We start from the raw sequence: 25,392 nt of genomic DNA on the forward strand, positions 1-25,392 counted from the left end.
AATTCTACCCATTTTAACTCTTCATCCCATTGTGAGAATAGTTAATGAATGTCTGGGAAAGTATGAGTCTCTGAATTTATGATAATGCTAGATTATATGTTATATCATTTATTACTACTGCAAGGACAGACAAATAGCATGTTGGGAAAGGACCCACACGTGTTTCCTAACAGCACCTGTGACACACTTCCTTCCTGGAACACTGGGCTATTTGGCAGCAAAGAGATCACTCAGCTGGTTTTCTCTTCTAGAAACTCGCGCATGTTCATTCCAGCTTCGGGACCGGTCGGAGCATCACAAGTCCTCCAGGCGTCACTCTGGGTTTCACACCTTCCCAGGGGGAGATCTGGAACCCAGGCCCTAATTCTACTGTGCAAGTTTCTGATTGATGTTTTCACTCTTTCCATTTTGGGTAATACCGTTTATTGGATGAATTGTATAATTTTCATTATTGGTATTTGAAAGACATAGAGAAAGATGATAAATTAGCTTAAGGAAGATAAGAGGAAGCACCTGACGTAGCTCAGTGTCTCTGTAAACAGGAGCCTTCCTCCCACGTGACCCGGTGACATCACATCTCCTCTCTGCTGTGTCCTGAGAAACTTGCATGTTGAGTGGTGAAGTTCGAGTTGGGCATAACTACCTATGTGAATGTAGTTTTCTTTCTTATCCTGAATAACTTTCTTAACATTTCTATATTTGGATAAGAAAGCATGCCTTGGAGAAACAGAGAGCAGAGTGTGACTCCGGGCAGGGCTGAGGCCCGCCCCATCGGCATCCTCTCCCAGGCACATCTACCTGCTCCCCAAGTTCCCACACGAAGAGCACAGGCATGTGGGGCACATGGCTTGCGTGTCAGTAAATCCTGCTGCTCTCATTATGGCACTGACTTCGTGGCATTCCAGTGACTTAAGAACCCAAACTGAATATTACACCTTAGAGCTCCCCAAAGGAAAGCCACACACCACCTTTGTTTGAAAAGAAACAGAATTTATTAAGAAATTATGTGCTGAACTCTCCCAGGCTGTGAGGTTGGGCTCTTCCATTTCCATAGCGCAAGGCGGCAGCTGGCTCCGGAGAACACTGGTGATGCTCGGGGAGGGGGCTCCTGGTCGCAGGAGATGGACGATGCTGGCACTCAGGTACACGCGTGGGTCCAAGACGAGACCATCCCTCCTCATTCTCACCTGCACTCACACTGACACCTGCCCCGGGCTCTCCCGCCCCTGACCGTGGGTTGGGTGAGAGCAGGGTCATCCCATCCAGGAGAGCAGGGGGATGCTGAACTCAACCACAGGTCACGCCGACACCTTTAGCTCGTGACTCACATCTGAAATAGTTGCATTCCTTATGAGTAAAAATGGTGCGCATATAGGGCAGAAATATAACCTTTTCAAGTATTTTATCCTTATGATCTGAAGTACTTTTAAACTATAAATTAAAAATAAATTACAAAAACTAGCATATGATGTATCTTTTCTTACATAACATTGTTGGGAATAAGCTTTAAACATAGAATTGCAATATCACCCGACTTTATATATGATCAATGGTGAAACATGCTAATCATAAAAATAGCTTTTACAAATATACATTTGTATATAGTGTCTCCCTTACCATTCATAATATCCTTCACATTTTAAGATTTTTAAGACAAACAACAACAACAACAACCCAAACATAATTAGCAAAGGGAAACACACATTTACAATCTAAACCATAAAAATCTGACAATTATACAGCTCAGAACATAGAAGAAATGGATTTTCTAAGACTGAACAATACTGTCCATTTTATTTATTTGGGTTTTTATGTAAATTGAACCAAAGATGTTGCTCTCCAGTAAGGAATCTCCTCTGACATCTCTGGGGTTGTCAGAACGCCTCTTTTCTGCTTCGTGGCTTCATTCATTCATTCAGATCACTTTATCTGTAGGAACTGAGACAAGAAAAAGAGCATTTTAAAACACAGCGATCGTGTCCCGTTGCTGGTAGCTCGCACATGTGTGAGTTAGATGCTAAGGCTCCAAGAGGGGAGGCTAAAAGAGCACTCGGTCTTTAGGGACGCTAGGTCTCCAGGTGCTCTGTGAAGGCAACCCTGAGGCCGTTCGCATTTAGAGCACGCTATGCTTTTTTAAAGTCCAGCGAATTTCATGCCTGAGATGGCAATTACTTTCCAGCATGAGCTCTTGTCTAGGGAAGCAATGGGGATGCTCAGGACCTCTGTTGTCCGACAGGACGGGCCTCAGGCACTTTCCCTGAGAGAGGCTCTGAGCAGCGTTCCCAGATCTGTGTCCGGGGTGAAAAGCCAGCTCGGGCCCTGATCTGAGTCACAGTCCTGGTGGTATATGGTCATTTAACTATGTTGACTCTTTCAATCCATAAACACAGACTATCTTTCCATTTCTTTGTGTCTTCTTCCATTTCTTTAAATAATGTTGTGTAGTTTTCAATGTATAGGGCCTTCACATCCTTTGTTAAGTTTATTCCTAGGTATTTTATTCTTTTTGTAGGAATTGCAAAAGGAATTGTTCTCTTCATTTCTACTTCTGAAATTTCATTGTTAGTATATAGAAACACAATGGCTTTTTGTACATTGATTTTGTATCCTAAAACTTTACTTGTACTTGTTTATTGTTTCTACTATTTTTTTTTGGTGGAGTCTTTAGGTTTTCTATATAAAGAATCATTTTGTCTGCAAAAAGGGACAATTTTACTTTTTTCCCAATTTGGATGCCTTTTATTTCTTTCTCTTGCCTGATTGCTCTGGCTAGAACTTCCAGAACTACATATATTAAATAAAAGTGATGAGAATAGGCATCCTTGTATTGCTGCTGATCTTAGAGGAAAAGCTCTCAGTTTTTCACCATTGATATGATATTGGCTGAGGGTTTGTGATATATGGCCGTTATTATGTTGTGGTACTTTCCTCCTATACCCATTTCATTGAATGTTAAAAACACAAAGTGGGAGATATCAGATTCCCTGACTACAAAGCGACCATCACCAAAACAACATGATATTGACATAAAAAAAGACACACAGACCAATGGAATAGCACTGAGAGCCCAGAAGTAAACACACATGTAAATGGGCAAATAATTTTTGACAAAGAAGCAAAAACATACAATGGAAAAAGAAAACCTCTTTAATAAATGGTGCAGGGAAAATTGGAAAGCCACATGCAAAACAAGGAAATTAGATTGTGATTCGTCACCTTTTAAAAAAATTAACTCAAAATGGATCAAAGACCTAGATATAAGACCTAGAACAAAACCTGCCATATCAAGACGACGCTCTACCCAACTGCCCGGCCAAGGCTCTACTTTTAGACTAAAAGAATCACATCAGCAAAGCTGTAATGGAATCAAAACCTCCATGCCTAGTGACTCGCTGGGATGGTGACAAATGAAGGCTACCACTTCACTGTGTAGTTCCTGGTGGCTTAAGAGTTTTCATTCCTGAGTTGATGGCCATTAGAGTACGGGGGGTAGGGGACAGAAAACTAGGAGAAAACAAAAGTGTAATAACCTGCCAGACGCTTGGAAAGACCATCAGGTCATCTTCTGAGAATTTAACTCTAAAATGAAGACTTAAATGATTAGGGCAGAGATGAACCACAGCAATAAGAAAGGCCGAAGATTTCTGGGTCTTTGAGATCTGACTAGAACATAATGGAAATTTATTAAATTAGCCAATGGGAAAAAAGTGTCCATCTGAAAGAAACACGTTTGGCACTCCAAGGGCAGGAAAACAGGAGTCTCTGGAGGGCAACTCAGTGAACAGGTGACCTAGGACCGTGGAGAGACCTTGTCTAACCTCCCAACCAAAAAGCAGCACCATTGCCCTGGTTGGGTAGTTCTCCCTGATATGTCAAGGTTGTGGGCTCAATCCCCAGTTAGGGCACATACAAGAATCAACCAATGAGTATACAGCTAAGTGGAACAAAAAATTAATGCCTCTCTCTCTCTTCCCCAACCTTTCCTTCTCTCTCTAAAATCAATAAAAAAAAAGAAGAAGAAGAAGCATCTTCCTCCATGACCAGATAACAGCTGTGCAGGTCTGGCTTCATTCTCTCAAGGAACACAGAACTCAACCTCACAAGGCTCCATCCTATATAATAAAATATGCAAATTGATGCTAACAGCAGAACGACTAGGAATGACTGGTCACTATAACACACACCGACCACCAGGGGGCAAGCACTTAATGAGGGATATGCCCCCGATGGTCAGTGTGCTCCCACAGCCGGAGTTCTGCTCAGTCACAAGCCAGGCTGCCAGCTGCCAGCACAGTGGTGGTGGCGGGAGCCTCTCCCGCCTCCTCAGCAGCGCTAAGGATGTCCGACTGCAGCTTAGGCCTGATCCCTGCAGGCAAGTGGACATCCCCCGAGGGCTCCTGGGCTGCCAGAGGGATGTCTGACTGTCAGCTTAGGCACATTCCCCTGGGGAGTGGGCCTAAGCCAACAGGTGGACATCCCCAGAGGGGTCCCAGACTGCAAGAGGGCACAGGCCAGGCTGAGCCCCCCACCCCAGTGCACAAATTTTTGTGCACTGGGCCTCTAGTTTGTATATGGTTGGAAAAGAATCTGCTACCTCAAGTCAAACACTGCTAAGTGGCTAAAGTAAATAAATTGAGCCAAAACCTAGAGAGTGAGGCAACAAGCCAGGCATCCTGGCAGAATTGGGGAGCATCTTGTTTGTGGGACATGGATTCAGGTCAGAGCTCCTAAGGTGGCGCGAGAGAGAAAGGCAGACCTCAAGTCCAGGGGAGGTGGACTGCTGTTAGAACACTGAAGCAGGACTCTGAAGGATAAGACTTCCTTGTGTTGATTTATTTGTATTTTTGGGGGGGCTCCAATGTTCCCAGGAATAAAGCAGGACCTGGTTATTAGAACAAACCTACAGTTATTGTAGTAAGCTCATGGCAAGAGAAACAGCAAGAATGTCTTAGAGACCGAGGCATCTGGATTGCTGAACTGAGGCTGCTGAACATGCCTGTAACTTGGGAGTAGGTTTGGGTTATTCTTAGAATCTGGGCTAAGACTGTGAGCATGGGCCGAAGTCCTTACAGTAATGCATTCATTGGCATAGTGTGTGGAAATTTAGAAAAAACTTGACATGTATATGCTCATTGTTCTTCATTATAAACACATGAAGCAGGTGGTTGGGCAAAAGTCATCCTCATATTATTCATCAATTCTTGGATCAGAGAGTGTCATGACTGAACCCAACCCCAGCTGCTCTATGTAAGACCCATGCTTTCCCTACTGTTCCTCTCTGCCAGTTTGGGAAAGAGGACAGTAGGGAGGCAGACTGGGCCTAGCAGAAACTAGCACAGGTGAGCTCACCTGGGATGTGCAGGTACACAGGTGCTCGGTGATGCACAGGAGGAAAGGCGTAGAGTTACTGAGAATGTGTGACGACTTGCACAGGACCCATCAACTGCCTTCCCTGGATTTGAAACAGAGCTGCCTGGATTTTGTAAAGTTCTATCTTGAGCTAATTCAAACCATGTTAATTAAAATCTTCTTGAAAACGTCCATCAAAAAGGACTTTTTATGTTGTAAAAATGCATTTGATTAAGAAACAAAATTAACTTTAGAGCAAAATTATCTAAAGTGGGTTACATAATTTTATTTAAAACTAGAGGCCTGGTGCACAAAATTCTTGCACTGGGGCGGGGGGCTCCCTCAGCCCAGCCTACACCCTCTCACAGTCTGGGACCCCTTGGGGGATGTCCGCCTGGTGGCTTAGGTCTGATTCCCTGCAAAGTTGCTGTTGCTTAGCAGCTCCTGTGTTGAGTGTCTTCCCCCTGGTGGTCATTGTGCATCATAGCTAATGGCCAGTCGGCCATGGGCCGGTCGGCTGGTCTCTTAGGTTTTTTTATATATAGGTAGCCAAGATTTGGAAGCAGCCCAGGTGCCCATCAGTAGATGAGTGGATAATAAAGTGGTGGTAAATTTGCACAATGGAATATTTCTAGGCTGTAAAAAAGAAGGAACTCTTACCCTTTGCTACAGCATAAATGGACCTGGAGAGCATTATGCTAAGAAAAATAAGTCAGGCAGAGAAGGACAAGTACCATATGATTTCACTTTTAGATGAAATCTAGAGAACAAAATAAATGAACAAACAAAACAGAAACCGAGGCATGGGTACATGGAACAGACTGACAGCTATTAGAGGGGAGGGCTTTGGGGGGCTGTGTGAAAAAGGTGAAGGGCTTAAGCAAATAACAAACACAGACACAGACAGCAGTATGGTGATGGCCAGAGGGAAGGGGTGAGGGAGGCGGAGGAATGCAAAGGGGCATCAGTGGTGGTGGAAGGAGACTTGGCTTTGGGTGCTGAGCCCGATGCATCATGCAGGCGATTGGTTCATGAGTTGTACACTTGAAACCTGTATGGTTTTATTGACCAATGTCACTCCAAGAAATTCAATTAAGAAAAGAAATGTTTTGGATATCAGCTCACTGACCCATGTTTTCCTTTGTCTATGTTAAGAGAAAATAGAAATGTATCAGTTTCAGGATCACCCTTGAATGGGTCACCATAAATAGGAGCATTTTAATTCAATGCATTGTGACATAATTTAACATAAACTGAGTTTTCTCCTGGATTTCTATAACAAATCTGTCCCCAAATCAGAAGACAATGTTGTATTTGAAGAGCTGTTTCCTTTATACAAACTCCTCTAGTAAGTCACACATTATGGCCTGAACAAAACGTTCTGAAACGCATGTCTGCCTGGTTTTGGCCGTTTTAGCCACATCTGGTGGGGCTTGTAGAAACCCTGTGCAGTGCCGCCGGGCACAAAACCGAGCTACATCTCACATGGACACCGTCCTTCTGAAACTACATTTTTTTCTATAGCCTTTCACACCCTCATTGTCATGGCGAGAGCCTCGGGCCCCAGAAGAGCGCCCCTTGCGGGGCCTTGCTGAAGTGCTGACATGAACCCTGTCCAGAGCCCACTCTGCGGCCCTGACTCAAAGACCAGGTTAGAAAGAAATACTTGACTTGGAGTAAGACATCACAGAGTAGATGCGGGTCTGCAGGAAGGCGGCTGCCTCTGAGATCCTGGGCCCTGGTGGGAACCAGAGGTTCTGGGAAAGCCGCCTGGGGACGCATGTGCATCAGGGGTTGGGGACCGTGTGGAGTGTGGGTGAGAGGCCCGGAGGACACTTTGTTGGAGATTCTATTTTGCTGCTAAGGATATAGACAAGTGGAAGAGCACAGGGAATTAGCATTGGGGCACAAAGACAATTACCACATCTCTGTATCTCCACGTCCTGCACCCCCATGCAGGAACAATGACCGCTGCGAGCACCTCTGAGATAAAGCCGCCCTCGTATTCCTGTCCCGATGCCAGACAGTCCAGTTTCTCCCTGTACGAGTCTGGGTCCCCAGAATCTCACTCGGAACTGGAGTTCAGAGCAATCGGGAGCTTGTATCTCCCTTCCAATTGAAAAAAACAACAACAGTGCACCCAGTTGTCAGCCCATTTTGCGCTTGCCTCCACACCTTCGCACCTCCTACCAGTCTCAATGTGATTTTTTCTTTCCTTCCAGTTGCAGAACTTCCACTCAGCCAGACTTCCCGTGGTTCTGGATGATATCTGTTCTGTCTTTTAGTTGTTTTGATGTGGTGGTGGTGAGTATTTGCTTATAGCTATGCACAGAGCCTTAATAAAATTATTTTAGAGAGAGAGGAAGGAAGAGGAGAAGAGAGAGGGAAACATCTCTTCAAGAGTGGAACACTGATCGGCTGCCTCCAGTACGCCCCCCCCCCCCCCCCCCCACCACTGGGGATTAAGCCTGCAACCCAGGAATCCAATCTGAAACCTTTCAGTGCACACTGGCCAGGGGTCAGGTATTGTCTTTTTTAAAAAGGGGTGTGTGTGTGTGTGTGTGTGTGTGTGAGAGAGAGAGAGAGGCAGAAACAGTGTTTTTTGTGTGTGCTTTGTTTTTGTTATATGAAACTACCAAGCTGAATTTTTTAAAAAGTTTTTCTTTTCATTATATTTATTTTAACTATACCGCCTACTTATGTAAAGGAATACTTGTTTTTTTCATTTATTGGGACAAACTACAGTTTAGTTCTAAAGATACATTTAAGTAAAAAAAAAATCAGTTTAATTTAAAAATGGAAGTTAAGAAAGAACCAAGATGGTGGCATAGGTGAACACCTGTACTTGCTGCCTCTCACCACCACATCAAAACAACTAAAACACAGAACAGATATCATCCAGAACCACGGGAAGTCTGGCTGAGTGGAAGTTCTGCAACTGGAAGGAAAGAAAAAATCACATTGAGACTGGTAGGAGGTGCGAAGGTGTGGAGGCAAGCGCAAAATGGGCTGACAACTGGGTGCACTGTTGTTGTTTTTTTCAATTGGAAGGGAGATACAAGCTCCCGGTTGCTCTGAACTCCAGTTCCAGGTGAGATTCTGGGGACCCAGACTCGTACAGGGAGAAACTGGACTGTCTGGCATCGGGACAGGAATACGAGGGCGGCTTTATCTCAGAGGTGCTCGCAGCGGTCATTGTTCCTGCATGGGGGTGCAGGACGTGGAGATGCAGAGATGTGGTAACCTACCTGGTGTGGGGCTGACTGGCAGCCATTGCTGTTTACTCCACCCTGGTGATTCCTGAGACCCCACCCCACCCAATTTACAACCCCACCCAAGCTGTGCACAGCGGCTTTTGCATGTGAATGGCCTGTCCTTTTGCAGCCTAACCTAACAAACTGTAGCTGAGTCAGAGAGCTCCAAAGCTTCCAAAAGAAGGCCCAAGGTTCGGCAGCAGCAGCCTGCATTGCTTCACAGCTGGGCCTCATCTGGGCACTTCCAAACCCCAAACAAAGAGGAGGAAACTGCAGATCTCTCTCCTGCTGGGTGGCCTCATGCAGTGGCTGACTTTGCACCTCCTTTGAGATCCAAGAGCCAGTGTACCCAGTGATCAGTGTCAGACCATACCAGATTACAACTCTTTACATCTATAAGTGACACACTCAAGGGGCAGACTCAGTGAGCACCAAAGCCCCACTGAAGCAAGTCCTGCCACATAAGGGTGGCTCCAGCACAGCAGCTCTCCCATTGTAGACACAGCTGGTCCTCGCAGCCAATTGGCCCGGAGGTCAATTCCTCCCAGTGATACCAACAGCAATCAAGGCTTAACTACAAGACTGTGCACAAAGCCCACAAGGGGGTGCACCAAGAGTGTCAAGTAATTAGGGAGGCTGAGCCACTGGGCCCTATAGGACACCTAGCACACAAAGCCATTCTATTAACACAGGGAAGCAGTCAAAATGTGGAGACAAAGAAACATGTCACAAATGAAAGAAATGGAGGAAAGCAAACTACTAGATATAGAGTTCAAAACTACTGTTAGAAGGTTACTCAAGAATCTTCTAGAAACCTCTGAGAAATTTAATGAGACCCTCAAGGATATGAAAAAGGACCAGTCAGAAATTAAGCATACACTGACTGAAATAAAAAAATAATAATATACAGAGATCCAACAGCAGACTAGAGGATCCCAAGAATCAAGTCAAAGATTTGAAATATGAAGAAGCAAAAAACACCCACCCAAAAAGCAAGAAGAAAAAAGAATCCATCAATATGAAGATAGTGTAAGGAGCCTCTGGGACAACTTCAAGCACACCAACATCCGAATTACAGGGGTGCCAGAAGAAGAGAGAGAGCAAGATATTGAAAACCTATTTGAAGAAATAATGACAGAAAACTTCCCCTACCTGGTGAAAGAAATAGATTTATGAGTCCAGGAAGCGCAGAGAACCCTAAACAAGAGGAATCTAAAGAGGAATCTAAAGAGGACCACACCAAGACTCATAATAATTAAAATGCCAAGAGCAAAAGACAAAGAGAGAATCTTAAAAGCAGCAAGAGAAAAACAGTTACCTACAAGGGAGTACCCATACGACTGTCAGCTAATTTCTCAACAGAAACTATGCAGGCCAGAAGGGAGTAGAAAGAAATATTCAAAGTGATGAATAGCAAGAACCTACAACCAAGATTACTCTACCCAACAAAGCTATCATTTAGAATTGAAGATCAGATAAAGAGCTTTACAGATAAGCAAAAGCTAAAGGAGTTCATCACCACCAAACCAGTATTATATGAAATGCTGAAAGGTATTCTTTAAGTAGAGGAAGAAGAAGAAAAAGGTAAAGATAAAAATTATGAACAACAAAGTGAAACAGATACATATCTATCAAAAAGTGAACCTAAAAATCAAGTGAATAAAAAATCTGATAAACAGAATAAACTGGTGAATATAATAGAATCAGGGGCATAGAAAGGGAGTGGATTCACAATTCTCGGGCAGAAGGGGATGTGGGAGGTGCAGGAAGAGATTGGACAAAAATCTTCCACCTATGGATGAAGACAGTGTGTGTGGGGGAATAAGGGCATGGGGTGGGGTGGGAACTGGGTGGAGGGGAGCTATGGGAGGAAAAACAGGAACAACTGTAATAATCTGAACAATAAAGATTTATTAAAAAATAAATAAACAAAAAAATAAATTAAATAAATAAATAAAAATAAAAAGTTATGTTAAAAGTACTACTGAAAGGGCGAGGGCTACGCCCTCCATCTTACCCTGGATCCTCCATTTTTGGGCAGCCGTGTGCTCGGCAAGGCTTCTTCCCCAAAGCCCAAGCCTCTGCTAGCCACACCCAGAACTTCTTTAAACTAACCAATGACAATCAAGGGAAGTGCCCACCATAGATATGACCACATCCTGTGTAACAAGACACCGACTTGCACCTGGCCAATCGGCAGGGCCCACAGTCCTTTCTCCTCCCCTTACTCCAACCCCCTATAAAACCCCTCTGCCCACAGGGCTAGCTCTCTCTCTGCCACTTGCTGCTGCGTCAGTAAGGAGAGTAGGGTAGCCAAGCCCAGGCTTGAATAAAGACTCATGCTTTTGCATCAGACATGGCTGGCTCCCTGGTGTGGTTTCTTGGGGATCCTGAAATCTGGGCATAACACTACCAGAGATGTGTAGATATGGCAAAAATCACACGGGCACAGTGCACATTATAATAACATTTGTAAACATTAACACATTAAACTTTGTAGGGTCCTGGAATCCCGTCAGCCTGTGGACTCTTGATTTTGCTTGTTAGCAGCAGCATGAGCTGGGGCACACATAACCTTTCTAAGGTCAGTTATTTGTAAAGTACCTGCTCCCAAAGGCATGTAAACAAATAAGTGAAATAATGCATGTTAAAAAATCGGCATTACCCCTGGAAGGTGGTGGGATAAGTCTTGTCTCCACCCCTTTTTAGTCTTCTCTTCAAGTTAAAGCAAAGTCTGCTCTCTGTGTGTGATATGTGGTCCTACTTTCTCTGCCTTCTGCCTTTTTAAAGACAAGTCCTTTCCGCACGTTTTGGAGACGGGAAGGCCCAAAGCGATTCTACAACTCCTGCAATTCACCCACTTGAAGGGCAGGGAGCGTCTTACTCTGAGCAGACAGGCCCGCTGGCCGCAGGCCGGCTGAGTGGGCTTCTGGAAAGGTTAGGGTCCTTGTGCAAGTGTCATCCTGAATGGGCAGAGGAAAACGCCAGGCATGCGAAGGCGACCCACTAGGGTATCCAGCCCCGGTGACGAGAATCCTTACCAGCTTTCCAGAGGCTGCCTGGGACCTAGGTTCTCCCAGCGCAGAGCCCGGGGAAGCCTGGGAGCTGCCCAGCGGGTCTGGCTCAGTGGACAGAGCTTCAGCCCAGGGACTGAAGGCTCCCGGGTTGATTCCAGTCAAGGGCACATGCCCGGGTTGTGGGCTCGAGCAGGAGGTGATTCTCTCATCATTGATGTTTCTATCTCTCCCTCCCTCTGCCTTTCTCTCTGAAATCAATTTAAAAAAAGTATTGAAAGAAAGAAAGAAAGAAAGAAAGAAAGAAAGAAAGAAAGAAAGAAAGAAAGAAAGGCCTGGGAGCTAGTGGTTCCCCCACAGGCAGAGCCTCTGGAAAGACGCCAAGGTTCCTGAAGGCAGGTCTGAGGCCCTGCTGGGGCCCGGTCTGCAGGCCTGAGGGGAGCGGAGGGAGCGAGTGCAGGCTCAGGCCCTGGCTGCTTGGAAGGCCAAGGTGCACAGAGCAGGAGGGCGCATTCAGAAGCCTCTTTGCAGCTGAAACACTGCCCGGACAAAAACGTTGTGCCATCCCACGCGAATGGTTTTTGTTTACTTGCTTGTTTGTTTTTAAGGAATTAACTTCCAGAATATGGGGCAAGAATGGTAAAAAGGCAGCACCATTTAGACTGATTCTCCTTCCCACTGTGCTCCTGTGAAGCTATGGATAAAATGGAAACAGAGCAGCCACTTTCCCTTCCTTCCCATTTCTGATTTAATGAAACGTTCCCACCTTTCCCATCGCTTGTCACCCATGAATAGAGTCCCCGCAGCGTGAGAGGTACGACCTGGCTCCCAGCTGCGCTGCCGCCTGGGACTCGGCTGGGAGGACAGACTTCATCCATGGGTACTTACCAAGTCAAGATAGCCTTATATCTCTCCTTTTAATGCTGACGAGTTTTTAAAAAAATATATTTTATTGATTTTTTTACAGAGAGGAAGGGAGAGAGATAGTTAGAAACATCGATGAGAGAGAAACATTGATCAGCTGCCTCCTGCACACCTCCTCCTGGGGATGTGCCCACAACCAAGGTACATGCCCTTGACTGGAATCGAACCTGGGACCCTTCAGTCCGCAGGCTGATGATCTATCCACTGAGCCAAACCGGTTACGGCAATGCTGAAGAGTTTTTAAAATTCATCATGTTCAATATTTTTAAAAGTAGCAAGAAAAATAATCAGTAAATTCCTACACATATACCACAGTTGGTAAAGGATCAACTATGTTTGAAGCATTTAAAAAATCCGAAACTTGAAAAAAAAATTGCTAGTAGGTTGGCAGATAAAATGCTTAGGCGTTAGGTTCAATGACTTCTGGAAAAGGCAATCCGAGGCCAGTGTCTGTGGTTAAGTAACCCTTCCCTGGAAACGTTAGTCCACCCAGCAGATCCAACGTCAGAAGTCGACCTGTGTGATTGTAACATGCTTTAACACTTTAGAGAATTGGATTGCCTGATACATTGAAGGAACAGCTTCCATAGTTTTATGGAATATTGCTGTGCCCAACATTTTAGATTCTGAATAAAGAAAACATAACTGAATGTTCCAGTCTTTTTATGAATTCACTATTATAGGAAAGAGGAAGCATGACTAACATGCAGATCTAGAAGAATGAAATGATGATAATTTAGGTTGGCTGGTGTGGCTCAGTTGGTTAGGTGTCAGCCCATGCACCAAGAGGTCGCCGGTTTGATTCCTGGTCAGGGCACATGCCCGAGTGAAGGCTCAATCCTCAGTAAGGTGTGTGCAGGAGCCAGCCAATTGGTGTTTCTTTCTCATCAATGTTTCTATCCCTCTCTCCCTCTCCTTTCCATTCTCTCTAAAAATGATTAATAATAACAATTTTAAAATGATGATAATTTAAAAATAAATTTAGTATTCATATAATGTTTGTGCCAGAAATTTCAAGGAAAATATCACGGTTGTGTTAGGGACCCAATCCGACTTAATAGGATGAAGGAGATGACATCTATGAGCTTTCTTTGAACACAAAGTCAGGCAGAAAAGGCAGAAGACAGGATTTCCACCCGGTTAACCTGATGTGGGACCACGCTCACCTGGCCTCTGTGTTTGGAGTTCTCACTGACACACGGCTGTCCATTTAAAACCAGTGAACAGTGGGAAGCACCAGAGAATTTAATGGAATAGGCACAGAACCAGCCCCTGTGCACAAACACAGCACTGGGCCAGCACGGGAATGTAGACAAAGTGTGGCTAAAAGTTTATGATTCCAATGATATTTCCATGGTTACAGTGCCATTTTAAAGAATGCCCTTTTGCCCAATGCAATTTGTAGAGTCTTTACGTTTCCCCATAAACCAGAGGTAATTCTAGTTAAAATGATCCTTTTAAAGTCAAATGAAGCACATCTACTAGAAAATTGGTGAATTACTGCTCACAAATGGCTGAGGGAAAAATGGAAACATTTACAAGAATATGTGATGAGTTTTGCTAAGCATCCCCATCAGCACATGTGTTCACATATTTCAGAATTATTTTCTTGTGGAAATAAATTCTTTCCTTTAATTCTCTGGTACTTTACATTATTTGCTCAAACTATTTTTACTTCTTAAAAGCATCATGTAAATGCTAGCATTTTTTTAACATTACATAATGTTGTGTGAGATAACGTTGCTAATAGAATATGCTGGAATTTTAAGACAACGAACTTCATGAGGGACATGTATAAATGGTGTATCTGAATCATTTAAATTTTTTCCTTTCAAAGTTATTAAAATTTCATTTAACTGGCATTTCCACTAAATTCCGTTACTCCAGGGGAGAGATTAAGTTTGCCAATCACATAAAATCATGAACATGATCCTACTTATCCTCGTGTAATAACCTGCAAAGATGTCCTGCAGCAGGTGTGGGCGTGAGCCAGAGACTCGGGATTTGCTTGAGGTCCTCCAGTTGTTAAAAGGCTCCTCCATCTGAATAAAAAGCCCATACACCCTTCTTCGAAGTGAATTGCTCAATGCACAGCTGCACTTTTAAGGATGAATGAGACAGCTTTTCTCCACATCAAAAGGCCGAGAGACCACTGCCCCTGCCCCTTTCCTCGGAGGGTCCCTGGGGGCGGAGGGCATCTGAATCCTTCACTGACTTTTGATTCTCCAATATTTATAGTGTATGGAGAGATAGTGCCAAGATCATGGGCCAAATGACCTCTCTGATAGGGAGCAATGCTGAATTTTGCCTGCCCTGTGGTCCTGAAAACAGTGAAGGCTAAGACCCACCCACACCCCATTCCACCCTTTTTATTTGGGGAAATGGTTTACTGCAAAGAACTACCCTTCCCCGTATGGCTCAGATAAGACTCATATGGCTGGACACAGACCTCAAAATTCTCATTCTTGGTCACATAAATGATGAGCTGACCTGTTTGATCCCTGCTGATCACTGAGAATAAAATGCTTGTTAACCAAACTTGGGTAAGCTTCTCCCCACTCAGGACTCCAGCCCTTGGCCCACCAACAACCTGAGCCCCCCATGCAGCCCCCAGAAGGGCCCCTCCTGGAATACAGGCTGGCCCTAGGGTCAGGCATGACATGGTCTACAACCCAATAGTGCACCCACTCATCCCACTTCCTCACTTCTGGTCATTCCAGCTTTGGTTACAAGGAAAATCCCTTTACAAGGAAAACCCCTTTAGTCTACCTCTTGAGACACTTACAGATCCCATGGTCATGGCTCTTTGTTGTAAGAGTCCCATCCTCCCTTGCAAGGATCCTTTGAATAAAGCGTCTCCTAAGTCCATATTTGTTCTTAATTTGACATATGGAACAGCATAGCTCTGAGATGGCTCAGGAGCTATACAGAAGATTGTGAGGGTCGGCTTTCTGTCTTGGGGGATAACTATTCTGCTTTGCTATAAAAATGGGTGAAATTCTGTCCCACTGACCAATATGGCCTTAAGTTCTCCACAGTGTGACTAAAACTTAGACAAGTGTCTTCCTGACTGTGGGCAAAGACATGGAAACAACCAAAGTATCGTTCAGTAAATGATTGGATAAAGAAGATGTAGTACATAGACAGGGTGGGCAAAAGCAGGTTTACATTTGTGAGTAGAGGAAACACAAAGTTTATTCTTGTATTATTATTTATTAACTAGAGGCCCGGTGCACAAAAATTTGTGCACTCGGGGGGAGGGGGGTCCCCCAGCCCAGCCTGTGCCCTCTCACAGTCTGGGACCCCTTGGGAGATAACGACCTGCTGGCTTAGGCCTACTCCCGGGTGGCAGAGGGCAGGCCCAATCCCTAGGTGCAGCCCCTGGTCAGGCTCAGAGCAGGGCTGATTGGGGAGTTGGGGCGCCACCCCCGTCATGCACAGAGCAGGGCGGATCAGGAGGTTGCGATGCCACCCTCAGTCACGCTCAGGGTAGACTGATTGGGGGGTTGGGGCACCGCCCCCTGTTACACTCAAAGCAGGGTCAATGGGGAGGTTGCGGCGCCACCCCCTGTCACGCACAGAGCAGGGCCAATCAGGGGGTTGGGGCGCTGCCCCCTGTCACTAACAGAGCAGGGTCCATCAGGGGGTTGAGGAGCTCCCCGCTGTCACTCACAGAGTAGGGCCGATAGGGGAGTTGGGGCACCGGCCCCTGTTACACTCAAGGCAGGGTCAATGGGGAGGTTGCGGCGCCACCCCCTGTCACGCACAGAGCAGGGCCAATCAGGGGGTTGGGGCGCTGCCCCCTGTCACTCACAGAGCAGGGCCCATCAGGGGGTTGAGGAGCTCCCCGCTGTCACTCACAGAGTAGGGCTGATAGGGGAGTTGGGGCACCGCCCCCTGTCACACACAGAGCAGGGTGGATCAGGGGGTTGGGGCGCTGCACCCTGTCACACTCAGGGCAGGGCCAATGGGGAGGTTATGGTTCTACCCTGTCACACACAGAGCAAGGCCCGTGGAGGGGGGTTGGGGCGCCACCCTCTATTACCCACAGAACAGGGCCGATCAGGGGGTTGGGGCGCCACCACTGTCACACTCAGGGCAGGGCCGATGGAGAGGTTATGCTTCTACCCTGTCACACACAGAGCAGGGCCCGTGGGGGCGGGGGGTTGGTCACACACAGAGCAGGGCCGATCAGGGGGTTGGTGCGCTGCACACTGTCACACACAGAGCCGCAGGGCGATCGGGGGATTGGGGAGCTCCCCCCATCAGGCACAGAGCAGGGCTGATCAGGGGGTTTGGGCGCTGCCCCCTGTCACGCTGATCCCGGTGCCGGGAGCCTTGCTGCTCCGCTGATCCCGGTGCCGGGAGGCATATTACCCTTTTACTATATAGGATAGAGGCCTGGTGCACGGGTGGGGGCCGGCTGGTTTGCCCTGAAGGGTGTCCTGGATCAGGGTGGGGGTCCCCAATGGGGTGCCTGGCCAGGCTGGCTGAGGGGCTGAGGGCTATTTTCCCGCTGGCAGTTGACTAAAAGCTCCCAACCGCTCCTTGTTTTCTTTTTTTTTTTATTCTGGGCCAGCTTTAGCTCTGAGGCCTCGCTGCTGAAAACATGGATACAATGTTGCGGTCCGGGGCTGACTGAAAGCCGGTTTTGTTTAGCTTCTTATTTGCAACATAGTAATAGTTGCTTAGAGTTGCAGTTGAGAGGCCGGAAAGTGAGGCGGGGGAACGTTGGAGTCTGCAGTCCCTGGAGGAAGCAAACCTCCCTGCTCACTTCAGTGCATGGCTGCCGGCCACCATCTTGGCTGACAGTTAATTTGCATAAGGATACGCTAATTAGCCAATGGGAAGGGTAGCGGTCGTACGCCAATTACCATGTTTCTCTTTTATTAGTGTAGATTATTGTATTATTTTTTATACATACAATTGTAAACTGACTTCTGCCCTACCATGTATACCATGGAATACTACTAAGACATAAAAAATGAAATATTGCCATGTGTGATGGCATGGATGGACCTTGAGAATATCTTGCTAAGTGTAATAAGTCAAAGACATAGACAACTGCATGGTGGCTACCAGAGGGAAGGAGGTAGGAGGTAGTAAAGGGTAAAGGGGGTCAAACACATGGCAACAGAAGAACATTTGACTTTGGGTGGTGGGCATACAAATGATGTGTCATAGAATTGTACACTAGAAACCTATATAATCTTGTTAACCAACTAGAGGCCTGGTGCACAGATTCGTGCACTGGCGAGGGGCGTGGCCTACAGGGATTGGCCCGCTGTTGGAGCGCCGCTCATCCTGGTCAGCTGAGCAGTGCTCCCAATGTGGGAGCACACTGACCACCAGGGGGAAGCTTCTGCATTGAACATCTGCGCCCTGGTGGTCAGTGTGTGTCACAGCAACTGGTCAACCAGTTGTTCTGTTTATTCTGCCATTCAGTTGCTGGGCTTTTATACATATAGATGTCACCCCAATGAACTTAATTAAAAAGGAAGATAGTGCTCCCTATCTCCTACTCTTTGGGAGAGTGGAAGCCAATTTAGATAAGTGACAATTAGCAAACATAGATAGCCTAATCTCAGTGACCTGCCTCCCCTCCAACTTCTTCCAGTCCTTTTCCACCAGCTCACTGCTTAAAAACTTGGCTGTCTTTTGTTTCAATGGAGTTGAGTTCAATATTGTTCCTCCATTGCAAGTCTTGGTCCCTACTGCCAATCTTGACTAGTCTTCCTGCCTGTTTAACTCCACCCAGTCCAATTTCTCTTTGACATTAACATTGTAGTCACTTTGGTGCTACCTTACATGCTTGTATATCTGTGAATGTTTACTCAAAAAATTGTAATTCTATTCTATGTTTGTAGAAAAGTGTCTTTTTGTTGGCCAAATTGCTTTATTTTCTCCAAAAGCTTTCATAACTAGTCTTTTGAAATCGGACAGCATTGATACTTCAGATTGCTCTATTTTCTTCTAGCATTTCTAGAAAAGTAGCTCTTTTTACTTTTTTCTTCTTTTTGTATATTTAAGGCTTATGTTTGGACTGTCTCTCATTTGCAAAGGACTTCAGGACCTTTCTATTATCTTCCTCTTTTGTTTCTCCCTTGTAGAAACTTTGGTATGGTGGAAATATTTTGTTTGGATTTATACTCTAAAGTTTTTACCTACCTGTTAACATTATTAGAGGCAGTTTGGAAATTGCACATCAACCACAATACTTTTAACATTTCAAAAGCCCTGAGTTTGAGCCCATTTCTCAAGGACCACATTGCCCTCCCAGCTGCGGGAAGCCACCACTTGCCAATACTGTGATGAGAGTGCACCATGGAATGCTGAAGGCCGATGGACCTTGGGCATTAGCAGGACTGCTGCTAAGCATTGATTGTTCGTGTTCAGATAGTGGTGGCTCAAGGCAATTCCATAACCTGATAATCCTTTTACTGTTTATCAGACTTTACCTTTGATATGTCTGTATGCATTGCTAGAGGGCAAGATGTGTATCTAAAACTTAATAAGAAGCAGACAGGACACAGTCTTGGGTGTGTCTCTTCAAGAAAGAGGCTCCACCTGGCCTCAATGCCTTCTAAATTCATATTTCTTGTATAGCACTTTCATTTGTGCATCAGCCCCCCCTTCAGATCCTGAACCCTGATGCAAAGGTTGCAGCACCAGCTGCAGCTGGGATCACAGCTCTGCCTTCCTTGTTCAGGCTTACTCTGTTCTGAGTTTTCTTACATTTATTTTCTTATGAAAATACATTTATTTTCTTGTGATTTTCAGCTTTCTGTGTACTGTTTGGGCTTAAAAATTACAGCTCAGAATGGGATAGAGGCTTATTTTCTGGTTTGTTTTATAACTTGGTGTTCTAGCTTTCCTAACTAAATTCAGGTTGCTTCCAATTTGCATTTTTATCACTTCTGGGAGGTAACAATGTGGAACCACGGAGCAGCCACTGGACAGAGTCAGTCCTGCTGTGTGGCCTTTGATGTGCTGGTTTAAGCCTCTTAAGTTCCTCCTCAGTGCCCCCAGGATGCAGGCTGCTGCCCCGGTGACCTGGCAAAGAAGTTATAATGATAGGTCTTTCCTCTCTGCTGTGTAATAATCCTCTGTTACAGAAGGCATGCACACAAAAGCAATATTCAGAACAGATCTGATTACCATACACAATAAAATGTGCTTAAAAATGAAGATGGGGCTCATAGTCTGAGTTAAGCAGAAGACATTTTTCTCTCTTTAACAAATATTCATTAACATGTGTAAGTACCACATTAAGGAAAAATACCAACTAAAATAAGCCCCGAGGAATTAAAAAATCAGTGAGCCAGGAAAGAGTGATGTCACTAATTACAATAGAGCAAGTTAAGCATGATGAAATGTATACAGAGTGTGCTCTAAAGAGAGACGCAGATCCAAAGTGTCCAGGGCAGGCCTGGGCCTTGTTCAAAGATGAATTCATGACAGTGACATGGTATCGAGGACACGGATGTGTCGACCGATCAGACAAAATGATGAGTGGAGAAGGTATTCAAGATAGAAGGGAGAGCATGTACATACAGTGTAATATAGTCTATCAAGGACCACCAGCAATCAGCATCTCTCCATCCCCACAGGCCTGACCTTATGCTGGGCACTGTGCTCTGCATGAGGGATCCTAAACCAAGAGGCCTTCGGCCTGCAAGGCTCTTAGTCTGGCTGAAGAGAGAAGCCTTGTTTTCAAGTGCACAATTCTACGATACATCGTCTGTAGGTGGCCTTGTGCTCACCACCCAAAGTCAGTGTCTTTCTTTTATATTTGACCCCTTTGCCCTCTTCACTCTCCCCTCTCCTCTCTTCCCCTCTGGTAACCACCATTCTGTCATGTGTCTATGAGTTTGTGTGTTTATTGCTTTCTGTTTTATATCCCACTTAGGTATAAAACCATATGGTTCTTGTGAGATAGACATTTTTATAAAGCAGTAGCAGCAAGGAGGTGAGTATGCTGCCAGGGGTTTGTGTGAGTTGTGAGGATACCAGAGAGGTTTCTAGAAGGGTGTGCCATTAGGGCTGAGTGTTGAAATCAAAGCGGATGTTCCTTAGGATGAGAAACGGGATGACACCCCAGAAAGACTAATCCCCGCCCCCAGCCCTCACCTCCAGATGCAATGACACAGAGTGTCCTCTTGCACGAGGCTTCTTGTTTCTCAGATCTGTCCACACTGTCACCTGGCTCAGTAGCAGTTCCCTCTATTGACCAGTAGTGTTCTTTGATGGACACAGCCCCTCTCTGCAAACCCATTTTCTACTAGTGGGTTGTGTGGCGTTTTGGATATTGTGAGTAGAGCTGCTAAGGCATTCTTCTCCAAGGACCTTCTAGACACACACTTTCATTTCTGTTGGAGGCTCAGGAGTGTAAACGCTGGCTCGTTATGTTTATTAAAAATTGCTGGACAGTTCTAAATGGTTGCACTATTGTATCTGCCCACCAATCGCGTTGGAGAGTTTCAGCATTCCACATCTTTGCCAATACTTTACCCTGTCAGTTTTGGCCATTCTGGGCCATGTACAGTGTTACATTATTGTGGTTAAATTTGTATTTTCCTGAAGACAAATGATTCTGAGTGGGTTCCCTGTGATCACTTCTTTTTTGGTGAAGTTTCCACTTGTCCTTCTTCCTCATGGACCATGAGCTCTGTGTCCAGGGCTCTCAACCCTGGCTACACCGGAAAACATCTCTGGACTCTTGGTTAGGCTGCACACCAAGGACTCTTGATTTTATTGCCACGGCTGGAGACACATATCTTTGGTATTTATGACAAAGTATTTTGGTGATTCTATGTGCATCTAGGCTGGAGGGTTCTGGCCCTGCAGTCCAGTGGCTCTCAAACTTTTAGAGGCATCAGAATCACCAGGAAACACGCTGATTGCTGAGGTCCACCCTCCGAGTCTCTCATTCAGGGAAACTGGGTTAGAGCCTGAGACTTTGTTTTTGTCTGAGAATTTGCATTTTCAGCAAGCTTCTACTGATAGGATGCTGCTGGTCCTGGGACCACCCTCTGAGACCTACTGCTGTAGACACACTCACCAGCCAGCTTCTCAGCATACTCGGAGTTCCTTCAAGGCTTCCTTCCTGTGTATCTATTATCTGTTGGCAACGCCATCTAACCCTTTGCTTTCCCCGCACTTGCTTCCTCATTCTTTCAGAACCAGCTCGAATGTCACAACCTTTGAGAAGTCTGTCCAGCTTCTGCTATTTCACATCCCACTCGTCGTTGTCATGCTTCATGTGGTAATTGCACTTTTCAGTTTTGTTAATATCTGTTTCTGTGTTGTGGCTTCAGCATGCCTCTCCTACCCAGTAAACCTTCTATAACAGTGATTCCCAAAGTGGGCGCTACCGCCCCCTGGTGGGCGCTGCAGCAATCCAGGGGGGCGGTGATGGCCACAGGTGCATTTGGGGGAGATGAGTAACTGCTATTAAAATTTAAAAAAAATTAATTTCCAGGAGCTGAGTAATATTTTTTCTGGAAAGGGGACGGTAGGCCAAATAAGTTTGGGAACCACTGTTCTATAACATCAGAAGCCAGCAGGCTTTGTTCTTAGAATCTTTGGTGACTAAATATGTGGCATATTACTGAGTTTCCACTATTTTATTTAAAAATGTTTTGGTTGTTGTTTTAATGAATGAATGGTTGGATGACGATAAAAAACGAGATATATAAGGCTTCAAATATGCTCAAACTCTTAAAAACCACAATTGACCATCTGTTACTAAGTTGGTGGCCAGATCACATGAGCCAAAGAACAAATCTACAGCAAAAACTAAAATAAAAGCCATATATCATCACAGGGTACAGTTCACATTATCTTTAAAAAAAGTCATAAAAAGAAAACTTGAAATGAAATATTTTTGAATTGAGTAAGCCAGCAAGCATAAAATGGAAGAAAAATTCAACCAGATGAAAGGGAAGTATAATTATACTTAGAATATTGCATTTGCTTCCTGAAGACTTTCTTATCAAGTAAGAAGTGCGTAGTCTCCAGAGTCTTGGAAGGCACAAAGTTCCATGTGAGGATTATGTTGCTGGAAATGTAATGCTTTATTGAGAGCTTCATGTGGAAGTGAGGTGATGATCATCCAATTATGATAACGATGGCTGCAAATTCCTTGCTCACATTGTGTCAGAGTCTTTGTTCCATGAAGTTCATTTAGTCCATCCAAGAGCCCTGTGAGATGGGTATTTCCATTCCAGTTTCACAGATGACAACACAGAGGCTGAAAGAAGCTAAAAATTTAGTTCCAGGCAAGCATTCCTATATGCATGAAGGTTGCCAGAGGTATTACAAGAAGTCCAAGTTGAATTTCAGTTTCTAACAAATGGGACATAATTGTTTTTGTTAGAAGTATGTCCCATGTAATATGTGTGACATGATTATACAGTTATATTAGAGAACTACTAATTGTTTATCTGAAGTTAAGATTTCACAGGGTGTCCTGTAGCTTTATGTGCTAAATCTGAAAATCCTGCTTCTTTTTAACTGCAGAAAAACCTGCCAATTGCATTGCATGTCCAATTTACTTTCATGAAATTCATGGGATTAGAGAGGGAAAGCAGAGGATCAGGGAGAAAATGGAGATCAGGGAGGGAAAGGAGAGGATCAGGGAGGGAGGGGAGAAGGTCAGGGAGGAGGGGAGGAGATCAGGGAGGGAAGGGAGGAGACCAGGGAGGGAGGGGAGGAGAACAGGGAGGGAGGGGAGGAGAACAGGGAGGGAGGGGAGGAGATCATGGAGGGGGGGGAGAAGGTCAGGGAGGGAGGGGAGGAGACCAGGGAGGGAGGGGAGGAGTCCAGAGAGGGAGGGGAGGAGATCATGGAGGGAGGGGAGGAGACCAGGGAGGGAGGGGAGGAGACCAGGGAGGGAGGGGAGGAGAACAGGGAGGGAGGGGAGGAGACCAGGGAGGGAGGGGAGGAGATCAGGGAGGGAGGGGAGGAGATCAGGGAGGGAGGGGAGGAGACCAGGGAGGGAGGGGAGGAGTCCAGAGAGGGAGGGGAGGAGACCAGGGAGGGAGGGGAGGAGATCAGGGAGGGAGGGGAGGAGTCCAGAGAGGGAGGGGAGGAGTCCAGAGAGGGAGGGGAGGAGAACAGAGAGGGAGGGGAGGAGTCCAGAGAGGGAGGGGAGGAGAACAGGGAGGGAGGGGAGGAGATCAGAAAGAGAGCAGGGAAGATCAGTGAGATGAATTTCTACTCTGAGGGAGGTGGGCAGCTGTTGGAGAGTCTTTTTTTTAAGTATTTTTTTTTTTTATTGTTGATAGTATTACAGATATCTCCCATTTTCCCTCTTTCCTCACTCACACAATCTTTTTTTTGAATTTGATGTAAAGTTTCCTTTTCTTTTTGTTTCCTTAATCTTTATTGTTGAGATTATTACAGATATCCCTCTTTTTTCCCCCCATAGCTCCCCTCTACCCAGTTCCCACCCCACCCCAGGCCCTTGCCACCCTATTCTCTGTGTCCATAGGCACTGCATACATGCATATAAGATCTTTGTCTAATCTCTTCCTGCACACCCCCACACCCCCTTTCCTCTGAGAATCCTCAGTCTGTTCCATTTCCATGCTGCTGATTCTATTCCATTCACCAGTTTATTCTGTTCATCAGATTTTTTATCATTTGATTTTTAGATTCACTTGTTAATAGATATGTATTTGTTGTCACTTAGCTCATAATTTTTTATCTTTACCTTTTTCTTCTTCTTCCTCTTCTTAAAGAATACCCTTCAGCATTTCATATAATACTGGTTTGGTGGTGATGAACTCCTTTACTTTTTCTTATCTGTGAAGCTCTTTAGCTGACCTTCAATTCTAAATGATAGCTTTGCTGGGTAGAGTAATCTTGGTTGTAGGTTCTTGCTATTCATCACTTTGAATATTTCTTTCTACTCCCTTCTGGCCTGCATAGTTTCTGTTGAGAAATCAGTTGACAGTTGTATAGGTACTCCCTTGTAGGTAACTAACTGTTTTTCTCTTGCTGATTCTCTCTTGTCTTTTGCCCTTGGCATTTTAATTATGATGTGTCTTGGTGTGGTCCTCTTTGGATTCCTCTTGTTTGGGGTTCTCTGTGCTTCGTGGACTTGTAAGTCTATTTCTTTCACCAGGTAGGGGAAGTTTTCTGTCATTATTTCTTCAAATAGGTTTTCAATATCTTGCTCTCTCTCTTCTTCTGGCACCCCCATAATTCGGATGTTGGTACATTTAAAGTTGTCCCAGAGGCTCCTTACATTATCTTCATATTTTTGGATTCTTTTTCTTTTTGCTCGTCTGGTTGGGTGTTTTTTGCTTCCTTGTATTTCAAATCATTGACTTGATTCTTGGGATCCTCTAGTCTACTGTTGAATCCCTGTATATTATTCTTTATTTCAGTCAGTGTATGCTTAATTTCTGACTGGTCCTTTTCCATTCTTTTGGCATTCTCATTAAGATCCTTGAAGGTCTTACTAAGTTCCTCAAAGGTTTCTAGAAGATTCTTGAGTAACCTTATAACTGTGGTTTTGAACTCTATGTCCAGTAGTTTGCTTTCTTCCATGTCTTTCATTTGTGACATGTTTCTTTGTCTCCACATTTTGGCTGCTTCGCTGTGTTTGTTTCTATGTATTGGGTAAAGCTGCTATGTTTCATTGAGTTGATAGAGTGGCCTTGTGTAGTAGGTATCCTATAGGGCCCAGTGGCTCAGCCTCTCCATTCACCTGAGGTAGACACTCTTGGTGCACCCCTTTGTGGGCTATGTGCACATTCTTATTGTAGTTGAGCCTTGATTTCTGGGAGGAATTGACCTCCAGGCCAATGAGCTGTGGGGACCAGCTGCAACTACAGTGGGAG

General features: G+C 45.2%; 1 protein-coding gene across 7 annotated transcripts in view; it reads right to left on the reverse strand.

Annotated features, from left to right (window-relative positions):
• Positions 1-969: 969 nt before the first annotated feature.
• The window catches only part of RALYL (RALY RNA binding protein like), a 560,777-nt gene continuing 536,354 nt past the window's right edge, over positions 970-25,392 (reverse strand). For all 7 annotated transcript variants that reach the window (XM_070392021.1, XM_070392019.1, XM_070392020.1 and 4 more), the window contains one exon: positions 970-1,938. In XM_070392021.1, the coding sequence (XP_070248122.1) occupies positions 1,921-1,938 (18 nt within the window). In that variant the 3' untranslated portion in view covers positions 970-1,920. The remainder of the gene's footprint in view (positions 1,939-25,392) is intronic.

The sequence above is a fragment of the Myotis yumanensis genome, unplaced genomic scaffold (assembly GCF_028538775.1).
Source record: "Myotis yumanensis isolate MYYU_CA2020_CCGP unplaced genomic scaffold, mMyoYum1.0.hap1 SCAF_15, whole genome shotgun sequence".
Taxonomy (NCBI): Eukaryota; Metazoa; Chordata; class Mammalia; order Chiroptera; family Vespertilionidae; genus Myotis; species Myotis yumanensis.